At 44.2% G+C, this 12,127-nt stretch overlaps 2 protein-coding genes across 2 annotated transcripts; both read left to right on the forward strand.

Moving 5' to 3' along the window:
- Positions 1 to 295: 295 nt before the first annotated feature.
- Positions 296 to 4,605, forward strand: si:ch211-261d7.3 (myb-related transcription factor, partner of profilin). The gene is made up of 3 exons (XM_055013839.1): positions 296 to 1,412; positions 2,019 to 2,444; positions 2,768 to 4,605. The coding sequence occupies exons 1-3, from the start codon at positions 1,157 to 1,159 to the stop codon at positions 3,619 to 3,621; spliced, it is 1,536 nt and encodes a 511-aa protein (XP_054869814.1). The 5' UTR covers positions 296 to 1,156; the 3' UTR covers positions 3,622 to 4,605.
- On the forward strand, positions 330 to 12,080 carry zgc:66448 (uncharacterized protein LOC327401 homolog). The gene is made up of 3 exons (XM_023268803.3): positions 330 to 397; positions 4,953 to 6,917; positions 7,130 to 12,080. The coding sequence occupies exons 2-3, from the start codon at positions 6,527 to 6,529 to the stop codon at positions 10,609 to 10,611; spliced, it is 3,873 nt and encodes a 1,290-aa protein (XP_023124571.1). The 5' UTR covers positions 330 to 397; positions 4,953 to 6,526; the 3' UTR covers positions 10,612 to 12,080.
- Positions 12,081 to 12,127: the final 47 nt, after the last annotated feature.

Genomic DNA, 12,127 nt, shown 5'->3' on the forward strand with positions numbered 1-12,127 from the left:
TTATTAGAAAGGACAAAAAACAATTAATCATAAATCCTCATCCTTATCCTCATCTCTCACCCTTGTATATACTGTAAATATTATTACTATTGTTCTATTATTATTTTATTCTTATCACTACGTCCACTGTTACATAAGCTGCTGTAACAATGTAAATTTCCCCTGGAGTGGGGAGAAATAAAGAACTTTATCTTATCTTATCTTATCTTATCTTATCCATTGGATGTATACAAACAAAAATCTGATTGATCAATCCTCAGCTGATTGGTCCTGAGCTTGCCCCCTCAGTGACGTCATCACCAAGCGCCGCTCGTCGGTTTGTTTCGGCTGCTGAGCTAACAGCTGCACCGAATGTGTTTTGGTTTTGCTTTTGGCTCCCATGTGTCCTCGTCATGAGGTAAGAAACACAACAGCGGCTCTCTTGTCGTGTCCTCTCGTCAGTCGCTGCCGCTTCACATGAAGCCGCAGCTCTCAGTGAAGCTGCTTTAGCCTGTTAGCTTACAAACTAGCTCCATCCCAAGATCAGCACCTAATGTATGCGGAATGCGCAACCATTGCGGATGTGGTGCAGAAAAAAATGCGCATCGATGCGACATAACACGGAAGGCAACATCACTGAGAAAAGCTAACGCAGCTGTTGTGATATTTCACATGGTTGTAAGCAGTGTTTTGTTGTGTTGTATTTCAGCTCTGAAGGCGATTGTCTGCCTGGATGATGCACCTCAGTGCAACACAAATGGACGTTTAGATGTCACCCTGCTCCAGCTGTTTCACACAGCATATATATGTTTTCAGTAACACATCAATGCAAATTAAAATGATAGAAATTGATTTACCTGGCTGGAGCTAGCCATTAAAGTCTCCTGAATCCGTCCTCAAGTCAGACAGTCTTGTCTTCATCGCTCTCTCAGCTGCAACCATGTTAAGAACAGTGTTGGAAAACAGTATTTAAGGCTGTTTTTTTTTTTTTTAGCTTTGTTTTTATTCAAGAAAATCACCCTACAGTGTGTGCTGTAACCCAAGCAGCTTCATAACTATGTGATGCAGCACACTGAAGAGTTGTAATGTCTTTAGCAGTAGGTTCAGTACTACTTTGTTGATGGGGCAGAAGCTGTCAGTGTCAGAATTGGCCCGCCAGTCAGTTCAGGTCTGATCCATGACTGAGTACTACGAGGAGGGGGGGCTGCTGTACGAGCAATCACCTCCCATGCACATCAAAGTGGAGTCTCCGGAGGGACCCTTTGGAGGGGGAGCCTCAGAGAACGGCTTCCCCAGGGAGGATGAGGACTCGGACGGCAGCTGTGACCAGAGCAGCGGACTGCCTGGGGGACTGCCCTTCAACGTGGTAGTGGTGCACCCCAACATCATGGCACCCGGCATGTCCTCAGACGACCTGCTGTCCATCGAACAAAGTAAGAATGAATTGACCATTATGGGAAACTTGATGCTGCATTTCACACAATCAGGATAAACACCTGTAGTGTTTTGTTTTGACTAGTAGGAAAAATTGAATAAACTTTAGAAAATGTTTCCTCCTAATGTTTCATGGTTTGCCAAGAATAACTGAATACTTTCTGGTTTAGTTTACTTTAAATAACCACTTACATTACCTCATTACAGTCTTTTAAAGTGGACATTTATCAAACAAATGATTGGATTATGCTGCAGGTAATCCAGTCTTGCTTACTGTTCACTTCACTCATTTATATCCTTATGACAAATCAGACTTATTTTACTTCCAGCTGCTCTTGTTTTGCTTAATTCAGTTGTTAAAACTTAAATGCCTTAATTAAGTTTTACTATTTTCCTGGTTTTGCCTTTTTAATGTTTGTTTTAATAATTTATTGCCATTGCTACCCAAATTTTTTATTTGTGTCCTGACATCTTCTATTGTAAATGAGCCCTCCACACCTCAGTGTACTGAGGTTGAATTAAAAATAAGACTCACACTGATGAAGCACATTTCTCTTCCTCACTCTGTATATTTAGCTGATGTCTTTCGTCTCCTTTCTCTGCAGACAGAGCTATGTCAGCTGCACTGGCTGCTGGTGGTGCAGGAAAAAGAAAGAGTCGATTCAGTGGAGCAGAGCTGGAAGTGTTGGTGTCAGAAGTCACCCGGTGTGAAGGAGAACTCTTCGGTCCTGCTGGGAGGCTCAGACGGCGGGAGAGAGAGCGCATCTGGGCGGGAATCCTGGAGCGAGTCAACGCTGTGTCCAGAGTCCCACGCACACTGCGGGAGGTGAAGAAGCGTTGGGACGATCTAAAAAGGCGCAACGGAGGCAGGCTGGCAGACGCCCGCCACCGCAGCTGTTACCTGCCCTCCAGCAGAGGGGCTTCAATGCTTGGACGCCCTTCTCAGCCAAGCCCCAGGCTTCAGCAGGCAAGGCTGAAGCAAAGCGCCAGGCCAAAACCTAGTTTCCCATGCTTTCCTGACTCTGATACAGGTAAAATAAGTTGCCTCGGCTGCTTTTCTTTGTCGATTCTATAAATGCAGCTAATATGGACAAATGGTAGCTTAATGGTCGAAGCTTTGTTACTGATCAGAAGGTTGGGGGTTCAAGCTCCAGCACCACTAAGCTGCCACTGCTGGGTCCCTGAGCAGGGCCCATAACCCATCTGCTTCAGGGCTGCCTTAGTGTTGCTGACCCTGCACTCCCCAGCTTCTTGGGATAGGAAAAAAAGAGAATTTATTTTAGCTGGATCAATAGATTATAAAAATAAATAAGATAAAAAGTATCTGAAGTGTTTGTGTCTACTTGTTTTGCAGGTGTGGGAGTGGAGGGATCAGAGAGAGATGGTCTAGAGAAAGATGAGGACAATCCTGAGCGGGACAGAGACATGGGAGAACCTGACTGTGAACCAGTAGAGAACAGTATGGAGGACAAACTGGGATTAGGACTCGGTTTAGGAATAGGACCACCTCCTCCATCGGAACGATGGCTGCCTCCTTCCCCTCTCTATAGCGCTCCTTTTCTCAACGGCAGCCCTCAGCCCAGCAGTCCTCAGCCATCACTCGGAGCACAGCAGGGTCCTCTTGAAGCCCCTCCACGCAGCTCCTGGCTGGAGGATGAGCTGCGAGGGTTAGGGGAAGCTGCAATACAGCTGGGGAATCGGGTAGAAAAGAGTCTGCGGGAGTTTGGCGAAGGTTTCCGACAGGACATGAGAACACTTGTCGCCTCGCAAGAGGCATTAGCAGTCAGCCTACAACAAAACAATGTCCTCTTGCAAAGGCTCTTAGGAGTGCTTGAGGCCCAACAACAACCACAGCCGCAGCAACGTGTACAAGTGCACCAAACACCTCAACAGCACTTACAGCCACAGCCAGTTCAGCAGCAGCTACAGCACTTAGAGTCACAGCAACAGCGGATTGACACGCCACTGCAGGCGCAGCTAAAACAGCAGCAGTCGCACGTTGTACAGCAGCACCAAACACAAATACAGCAGCAACCGCAGGCCACTCAGCACTCGAATAGTCAGTCTACTGTAGCAGTGGTACCGGCAAAATCATCCCCAGACATACATGGCACTTTTCCCTCTGATCCACCTACAGACACAAATGGAAGTGTGCAGAGGCCACGGCGAGGACGAGCTGTTGACCACAGGCGCAGGAGACGGCGCTGAGGAGAATGTATTTAGAAACTCAAACTGTATATCCTGCATATTTGATGTTTCAAAATGTGACAGACAAAAATTATGCTTTTTTCTACTGACAGTATTTCTGTAAAAATGACTAGTTTTTTTTGGAGTTTTACGTCCCACTCCAAATTAGTAATTCATCTGGCACTTTGGCTTGTACTCAGAAAGGACTGAAGTGGATAAGAAAATTAGAAATATGAGATCATAGGGTGGCCTTAACATTAGCTTGATTCCTCAGACAAACGTCCATACTCTTGAGCTAAAAGACTCAGAAAACCAGTTGTTCTGCTTCTCTCATGAGACTTTCAACACTCAGAAAAGTGATATACTGTAGGTGCTGATGTTCAGTATGCATGTCTCTGTACATGATTTGCAGCAGAGCTGCAAAGTTCAATAATGTTCTCACTAGTTCAGTACTGACGCACTGCTCCTGATACACTAACTACATTGCCATAAAGTACTTGTAATCTGCAGTTGTTACCATATATTATAGTTATACTGATATTGTAATTACCTGCTAATGTCCGCTTGTGCTTTTTTAACAGTTTCATGGTAAACACTTTTCCAGCTTTTGGTTGGACAGGAAAGTTAGACTGTGTTCTGTTAAATGCGTTTTGAGACAAAAATATTATATTTTAAAGAACTGAGAATTTTTGGAGATATGAAAAACAAACAAAAAAAACCCTCCAGGCATAAACATGGCAGTATGCTTCAAACTTTAATTCATATGTTTATGGTTGAATTTATAAGCATACATAAGTATGTAGGGGCTATTTATGATAATCTTGCATGCGGTATCATGGATGTGTTTGTAAATAGTTGCAAAGAAACAGCATATGGCCATCATGACGTAGTTTTGCACAAGCTATATTTTGTAGATAGCTACTGTTCTGATGAAATGTAACTAAACTTAATAAAACACAGACATGGACTGCAAATAAAATCAGCACATCTTTTGTTGATTTTTCACTTTTGTCATAACACAATGTTGAAAATTGTATTTACATTGAAGTAAGTTGTGATAAAAGTATTTGGTGTGTAGAAGACCAAAATCACAGTGGTAGTAAAAGAGGAAATGGACACTTAGTGTATAATTTTTGTACAGTAAGAAATTGAAGTGCTAAAAGAAAGTGGTTAAAAAAAATGGAAGAAATTGTGTTAGAGATGCTGATGGAAAATTTGAAGTATTTTAGTTTATTTTTTTAACAAAAAAATGCAGTGTCCCAAATTATTCATACCCTCTTTTGTGACGATCTCCAGGTCTTTGCATTGAAAGGCTTCCTCGTCATCACTCTGGTATTATTTTCCTTCCACAGCTGTCTGCCTTTGGGGTCCTCGTTGATGTGCGTCCATGGAGACCAGGTGTCTTCAGTGTCTGCTGGAGGCTGAGAAGTTGGTACCAGAATTGCTCAGATTCATCAGGACCGAAGTGGTGAGGGTTGAGTGGTTGGGCTTGTAAAGGTTCTATTGTCACTTACTTATATCAAGTGACTTGTTTATTTTGGCCCGAAGAAACCTTTTGGTCAAATAATTATTCACTATGAGGCTTTGAAATACATTTTAAGAAAAATATAAAAAAGAAAATTCATCATTAACATCTTTAAAGCAATGCATTACTGTTTTTTGTCACTCGCTAATGTAATCACTATTAATCAAAATGTACTAGATTTTCACAAAAATGTGAAATTTGCAACAGTTACAATTAGTATGAATAATTTTTCACATGGCGTTTTTGATCAAATGTAAACAAGCAATAAACAAATAAGTAGATAAAACATAGAAATTATTCAAATTTATTACTGATATCTTTAACACAGTTCCTTCCATCACTTGTTAAAATAACTTCCAGTCAGAAGAAATCTATTTAAAAAATCACTATAAATCAAAATGTGTCCTGAATTTTCACAGAAATGTCAAATTTGCAACAGTTACAGTTAGTATGAATCATTTTTTAAATGTCTTTTATGGTAAAAATGTAAACAATCAAACAAATACAATATAGAGATAATTAAAATGTGTCACTAACGTCTTTAATACTGTGTTTTTGTCACTTTTTTCTGTCATTTTCAGTCAGGAAAAATGCATTGGTTTAATCAAAATTCACTCATAAACCAAAATGCGTCCTGGATTTTCTCAAAAATGTGAAATTTGCAACAGTTACAGTTAGTATAAATAATTTTTGACTTGATAAAAATGTGAACAAACAAACAAGCAAACAAAAATATAGAAATAATGTAAATGTGTCATTTACTTCTCTATTACTATGTTTTTGCCACTTTTTCTGTCATTTCCAGCCAGAAAAATGTATTGGTTGAATAAAAAAAAATCACTACAAATCATAATGTGTACTAGACTTTCTCAAAAATGTGAAATTTGCAACAATTAGTATGAATAATTTATGACTTGTCTATTAAATGTGAACAAACAAAAATAAATTTAAATGTATCATTAACTTCTCCATTACTGTGTTTTTGCTATTTTTTCCTGTCAATTCCAGTCAGAAAAACATAATGGTTGCGGCAATTACAGTTAGTACGAATAATTTTGTAAATGGCGTTTATGGTAAAAATGTAAACAAATAAAATATAGAAATAATTTAAATGTATCACTACCGTCTTTAATATTGTGTTTTTGTCACTTTTTGTGTCATTCCCAGCCAGAAAAACTGATTGTTTAAAAAAACAAACAAAAAAAAAAAAAACAACTATTCACTATAAATAAAAATCACCCCTCGGCATGACTGATTTTGTGCTCTTCGGTGTTTAAAACGTCTTCGCTGAGAGCATGAACAACATCTGGTTGTCAGTAGTAACCGTCTTATTGTGAAAGTCTCCACCAGAAGCCTCGGTGCTGCCTGTGTGTCTGGACAGAGGGGGTACATGGGTGAAACATGGCCGCCGTAGACCCATCGAAGTCTCCGAAACGACAGAAAACCCCTGCGGAGGAGGTGGAAACATCTGGGGAGAGGACGCGGGCGGCGGAGACGGGCTGCGGCTCCGGGCAGAGGGATGAAACGGCAGGTAACGAAGCCGCGGAGAGCCCCGGAGCGGAGCAGGCAGCCCGCGGTGGAAGCGACGGCGGCTGCACTGCCAGCCATTCTGAGGTGAGTGTCGAGTCCGGTGCTGGAGTCGACACGACATGCATTTCACCGGAGGACCTAACGGCGCCTGAAAAGATGGCCGAGGCTCCGGGCGGAGAGCAGCGGGATTTCGACTGGTCAGAAACGGAAGACGACGACGACGAGGAGCCGCAAACACACACGGAGGGAGATGATAAGTGCGGTATGCTAACATTGTTGATGTATTTTACTGTTAGCTTTAGCCTCCAGGCTAACCTGAGCTCCCACTACACTCACAACATGTACAAACCGAAATGTACCCCTGCGCTGTGGGAACTTATGTTGCATAGCTGTGTTAGTTCAATGCAGTTTAGTAGAGTGTGCCTGTTTACTGTTAGTTTGTCAGTACTGTGAGGTGTTTTTTCTCTCTTCCAGACCTCAGTAATGCCACTGAGAGTACAGGAGTTATGCAGCATGTGGATGACAAATTCACCACAGAGGGGGGGAAACACTCACAGACTGCACCAGCTGGGGACGGGATGGAGGACGCGGTCGACAACGACGAGGACCGAGGTGAGGATTCAACTCTTAAACAGAAAAAGTGTCGTTTGGTGTGCAAGGAGTGCGGCAAGAGGTTCGACCGCCGCGAGACCTTCAACCTCCACCGCCACTTCCACGCTCACGAGGACGAGCTCATGCCCCTCACCTGTAAAGAATGCGGCCTTACCTTTCAGCACCGCAGCAGCCTCATTAAACACAGAAACGAACATAAGGAGAAGGACGAGCAGCTTCTCACCCCGAAGAAGGAGGTGCAAGCCAAGGAGGAGGGGAGCTTTGAATGTGCAGAATGCGAGAGGATCTTCTCCACGGCCGACAAGCTGAGGGACCACAGCTGCAGCAATACAGTAGAAAAGCCTTACCACTGCCCCCTGTGCCGCCAAGAGTTCCAATTCAAGGTGTCCGTCACTAAGCACATGATGATGCATTCTCTGGAAAGCCACTACACATGCCAAGAGTGCAACCAAACGGTCCCGAACGCCGTGGCGTTGCGCATCCACCAGAGAAGTCACAACGCCCTCAAGCCCTACGAGTGCCCCGAGTGCGGGATGGTTTTCAAACACTACTCCGTCATGGAGGACCATCGGCGCCGGCACACCGACAACAGCCGCTCTCACCTGTGCAACATCTGCGGTAAGACTTTTAAATACAGCAGCCTCCTCCATCAGCATCAGTATCTGCACACGGGTCAGAAGCCCTTCCGTTGCCCCGAATGTGGCAAAAAATTTGCTTTTGCCCAGAACATGAAGGCGCACTGCCGCCAGCACAGACTGCGTGAAACCGCCAAGGAGCAGCCCAGCAAACAGCCCCCTGTGCCGGTGCTGGCGGCAGCTACAGGGCCGGGGAAAGAGAACACGAACCAGAGCGAGGAACCAAAACGCACATTCAACTGCCCTCTGTGTCCCCAGACCTACTGCGTGCCAGCTCACCTCAGAGCCCACATGCTTATTCATGAGGCCGAGTATGAGAAGCTGGAGAGGACGCCTCGACCCCCGAAGGAGATTAACAAGTACTGGGATAAAGGCCACACCTGTCCACACTGTCCGAGTGTCTATCGCGATGAGTCCAGTTTAAATGTACATCTGTTAAGTGTCCACAAGTCAGTTGCACAGTATTTAGAAAAAATGACAGCACCAGCTAAAAAGCAATTTACCCCGTTAAGCACTGAAAATGTGCAGGGGAAATGGAAAACTGAAAACAGTAGTGTTAAATCATACAAGTGTTCAGAGTGTGGGAAAACTTTCCGCCATCGCTCGGTGTTAGAGTTGCATATGCGCATACATTCCAAGGACAAGCCTTACCAGTGCAAAGTGTGCGGCAAGGGCTTTAGATTCAGTAGCTACTTACAGCAACATCTCATCATCCATACAGGCAAGAAGCCATATAAATGCCCAGACTGTGGGAAGGACTTTGCCTTCCTGCAGAACATGCGAACACATCAAAAGCTGCATCAGGAAAAACCGTTCCGCTGCACCAGCTGCCGTAAAGGCTACAGCGACGAGACTCAACTACAGCACCATATGTTATCGCATAACGGTGACAAGCCTCATAAGTGTGACTTGTGTGACAAGAGCTTCGGATTAGCATATCTGCTCCGTGATCACATGAACACGCACACGGGAGAGAGGCCTCATCGCTGTGATGAGTGCCATAAAACCTTCTCATGGTTCAGCAGCCTGCTCGTGCACCAAAAGATCCACGCTCGCAAGCGGCAGGGTTTCAGCCCATATAATTCTCTCCCGGTGAGCGCGAGGATGAGAGGCAGGGGGAGCAGGGGGAGAAGAGGGGGGAGGCTTGTGTGGGGCTGGTCTAGACCTTTAGCAGGCTCAGGGATGGTTAACCCTCAGCAGCCTCCGTATCCTGTTTCTGCTCTTAGAGATGCCGAGTTGCACAGCAGGGCAGTGCAGCAGCCGTCTTCCCTGCTCTCGTCTCGCTTGGATTTACAGAGCATGCCGCCGAAGGAGCCGTGGCTGTCTGATCTGCACCCCCAGCCGGTGCAGTGGAAGGTGGACGGTGGAGAGGTGATGCCCGTCCCGTCGTCACAGCAGCAACATGGAGCTCCACAGCAGGCAGGGCTTCAACAGCACCACCAGAGAAGCTCAGGCTGGGCAGATATACCTTTGATAACTCAGTCAGGCCCCACATTGGTTCAGAGTTTAGACTCGTCACACTTGAAAGAGAGCACAGCTTCTGTTATCAGCTCTCACCTGGCATCTGTGCCAAAAAAGTCCAGTCCATCAGCAGCGAGCGAGATGGCACAGCACAGGCAGCACAAGACTGTTACTTGGAGTAGCACACCCACATCCACAGTGCTGGCGTCCACCGGCGTTGTGAAGCATGATATCTCTCTTCCCTCCTCCTACATTGACGGGGCTGCTCTGTGGAGTATCAGGCCTGCTCCACTGGTAAATTCACAGAGCTCTCCAAACAAGCTTGGTCAAGAGCTTCAGCTGCCACGATGGCCAGTTACCCCCGTGTCATCCCAAAAGGAGCCGTCCACACCTCCTAAGAAAGAGGACCGAGTGTGGGACATGAGCAATCCTCAAGGAATACCGTCGACTGTTAGCCAGCCAGAGAAGCCATGGAACGGCTGTGAGCCACAAAAGCCGTGGGCTTCCGGCTCTGCAGGTGCATCCACCTCAGCTCAAATAGACCAAAGCAGTGCTATGCCAATTTCAACTCCTGTTTCTCATGGGGTCGGTAGCACCTTGTGGGACATACAGACACCACCAGGAATTCCAAAGACTATAAACTCCACTGAGAAATTAGTAAATAGTCAAGATTTTCAGCTGCAGAAGCAGGTGTCATCTGGCTGGGCCAGCGTGCAGACAGCGACACAGAAGGTTCCCATCTCCATTCAATACGAGCCTCATCGCTTCAGTCAGGGGCTGGGCACGCCGGTATGGGGCTTCCAAAGTAACCCTGTGGGTCCTCAAACACTGCTCACTGGGCAGCTTAAACCAGGCAATGGACAGGAGCTGCAGCAGCAACCAATGGTAACGGGCACTCAAATCATCATAAATCAGCCTTCTCCTTTTTTTTCACCTCCACTTGCTCCACTCCCTCCTCTTGCTTTGCCTGGCCCTCACCCTCTTCACTCTGTCGCAGTTGGGGCACTTTCTAGACCTCCACACCCAAATATTTTTTTCACACCACAGGCAGTCATGAGTGACAGGCCACACATGCCACAGACCCTGCCCCTACCTCAACTTGCTCCTCGGACAGAACCTCACAAACTCGGACCCCGTTTGCCTTTTGCCCCAGAACGGCTTCTCCAATGCATGATATGCGGGTGCTCTCTTCCCCGGGAGCTGGATCTACAAATGCATTACTTGCAACATGCACAAGGAGAGATCTGACATTTCTGTACTAGCGACAAGACTTAGTTATGTTTTAATAATTGTGATTCGGTGGAACCTCATTTATTTGACACGCAGTGGTGTGGTTTGACCCAGTTAAGTGAATGGATGGGCATTAGACACAAAAAGAGGAAGGTGGAACTTCATTTAGTTTGCACACGATGCACATTTGAGTTTAAGTCTTCTAGCTCCAAATGAAATTGCACAGTGTGTTTACACTTAAAGGGTGTGTACATGTGCTATTAAATTGGTTTCACTATCTTTTTAAATGCATTTAAGTTATCCAAATACTTCTCGGGGTGCAGATAAATGAGATTCACCGATCTACATTTCATTTATTGCCAATGACATTTAGATTTAGATAATATTAGTACTTTTATAGTTCCGTTCATATGTCCTGAACCATTTGTACTGTGTGTCTTCATGTACAGTATACTGTGTGCCTTTTATGAGTACAGTCTGCATGTCTGCTGTCTTGGTATTCTAGGCCTAGTTTGTGCTTAAGGTAGACTCAACAATGTGACCTCACTTCCAAAATGCAGAGCAACTCTTTCGAAGATACTGTAAAGAAATGTGCGATATTGCTTTTGGAGTGGTGATGGGAGTTGTTGTTCTTGCAGGTTACATTCGTCAGAACATACAAGGAAAAGCTGTACACGTACAGTAGAATCCTGGCTGGGTCCAGATATCTCATAAGCAAAGTTGTCATCATGGTAATTTGGTCAAAGCAAAAGTGTCTCTCGACAGAAATAACATGTAAAGGTCATTTCACAGTAAGAGTCTTCTGTAAATGTAATGTTTGGGTCATTATTGGTAACTGAAGATTTGGCACGATAACACAATTAGTCATGACACTGTTGTCGAAAAGTGGATTTTATGACAAACTTCGAGTTACGTGATGTTTTGTCATTAATATTTTTACAATATCAAAACAAACATGAAAAATAAGAAGTGAATGTTCTACATAAGTGTTGCAGTGGATAATTAGATTTTAAACCATTTTCTGGTTGGCCGTACATATTATCTACTGTAAACTGAGCACCATGTAATGTGCATCTCTTAACAGAATTAATATTTCAGATTGGAATGTACCGATATTTATAAAATTCCACTTTTGAGTACTTAAATGTATTTTTGTGAATAATGAATGATTTCATTCCGTAACTGTAGATTTAGCAGACTACACAAACTCATCTCCTCCGTTATGAAAAATGGGCATTTGGTTAGCTTTGGTGGCCCAATAAGTGACTGAAAAGCTTCATTACTACTGTAAAATAAACACATCCGTTCATTTGTTTAAAAAAAAAAAAAAAAAAGGAATTAAAAAAGAAAAAAAATCACGTTCCTGTGCATTTTAACATTCACCGATTCAAAAACGTGCCCTTCTACCTCTATCCACTGTTTTAGCATGGAAGATTTTCCCATGATGTCTACATATTGGATTAAATAAAACCTGCCTTTGATTATAACATGGTGTGTTGCTATATTTCACAGCCAACCTTATGAATAAAGTTAG

Source organism: Amphiprion ocellaris, chromosome 9 (assembly GCF_022539595.1).
Source record: "Amphiprion ocellaris isolate individual 3 ecotype Okinawa chromosome 9, ASM2253959v1, whole genome shotgun sequence".
Lineage (NCBI taxonomy): Eukaryota > Metazoa > Chordata > Actinopteri > Pomacentridae > Amphiprion > Amphiprion ocellaris.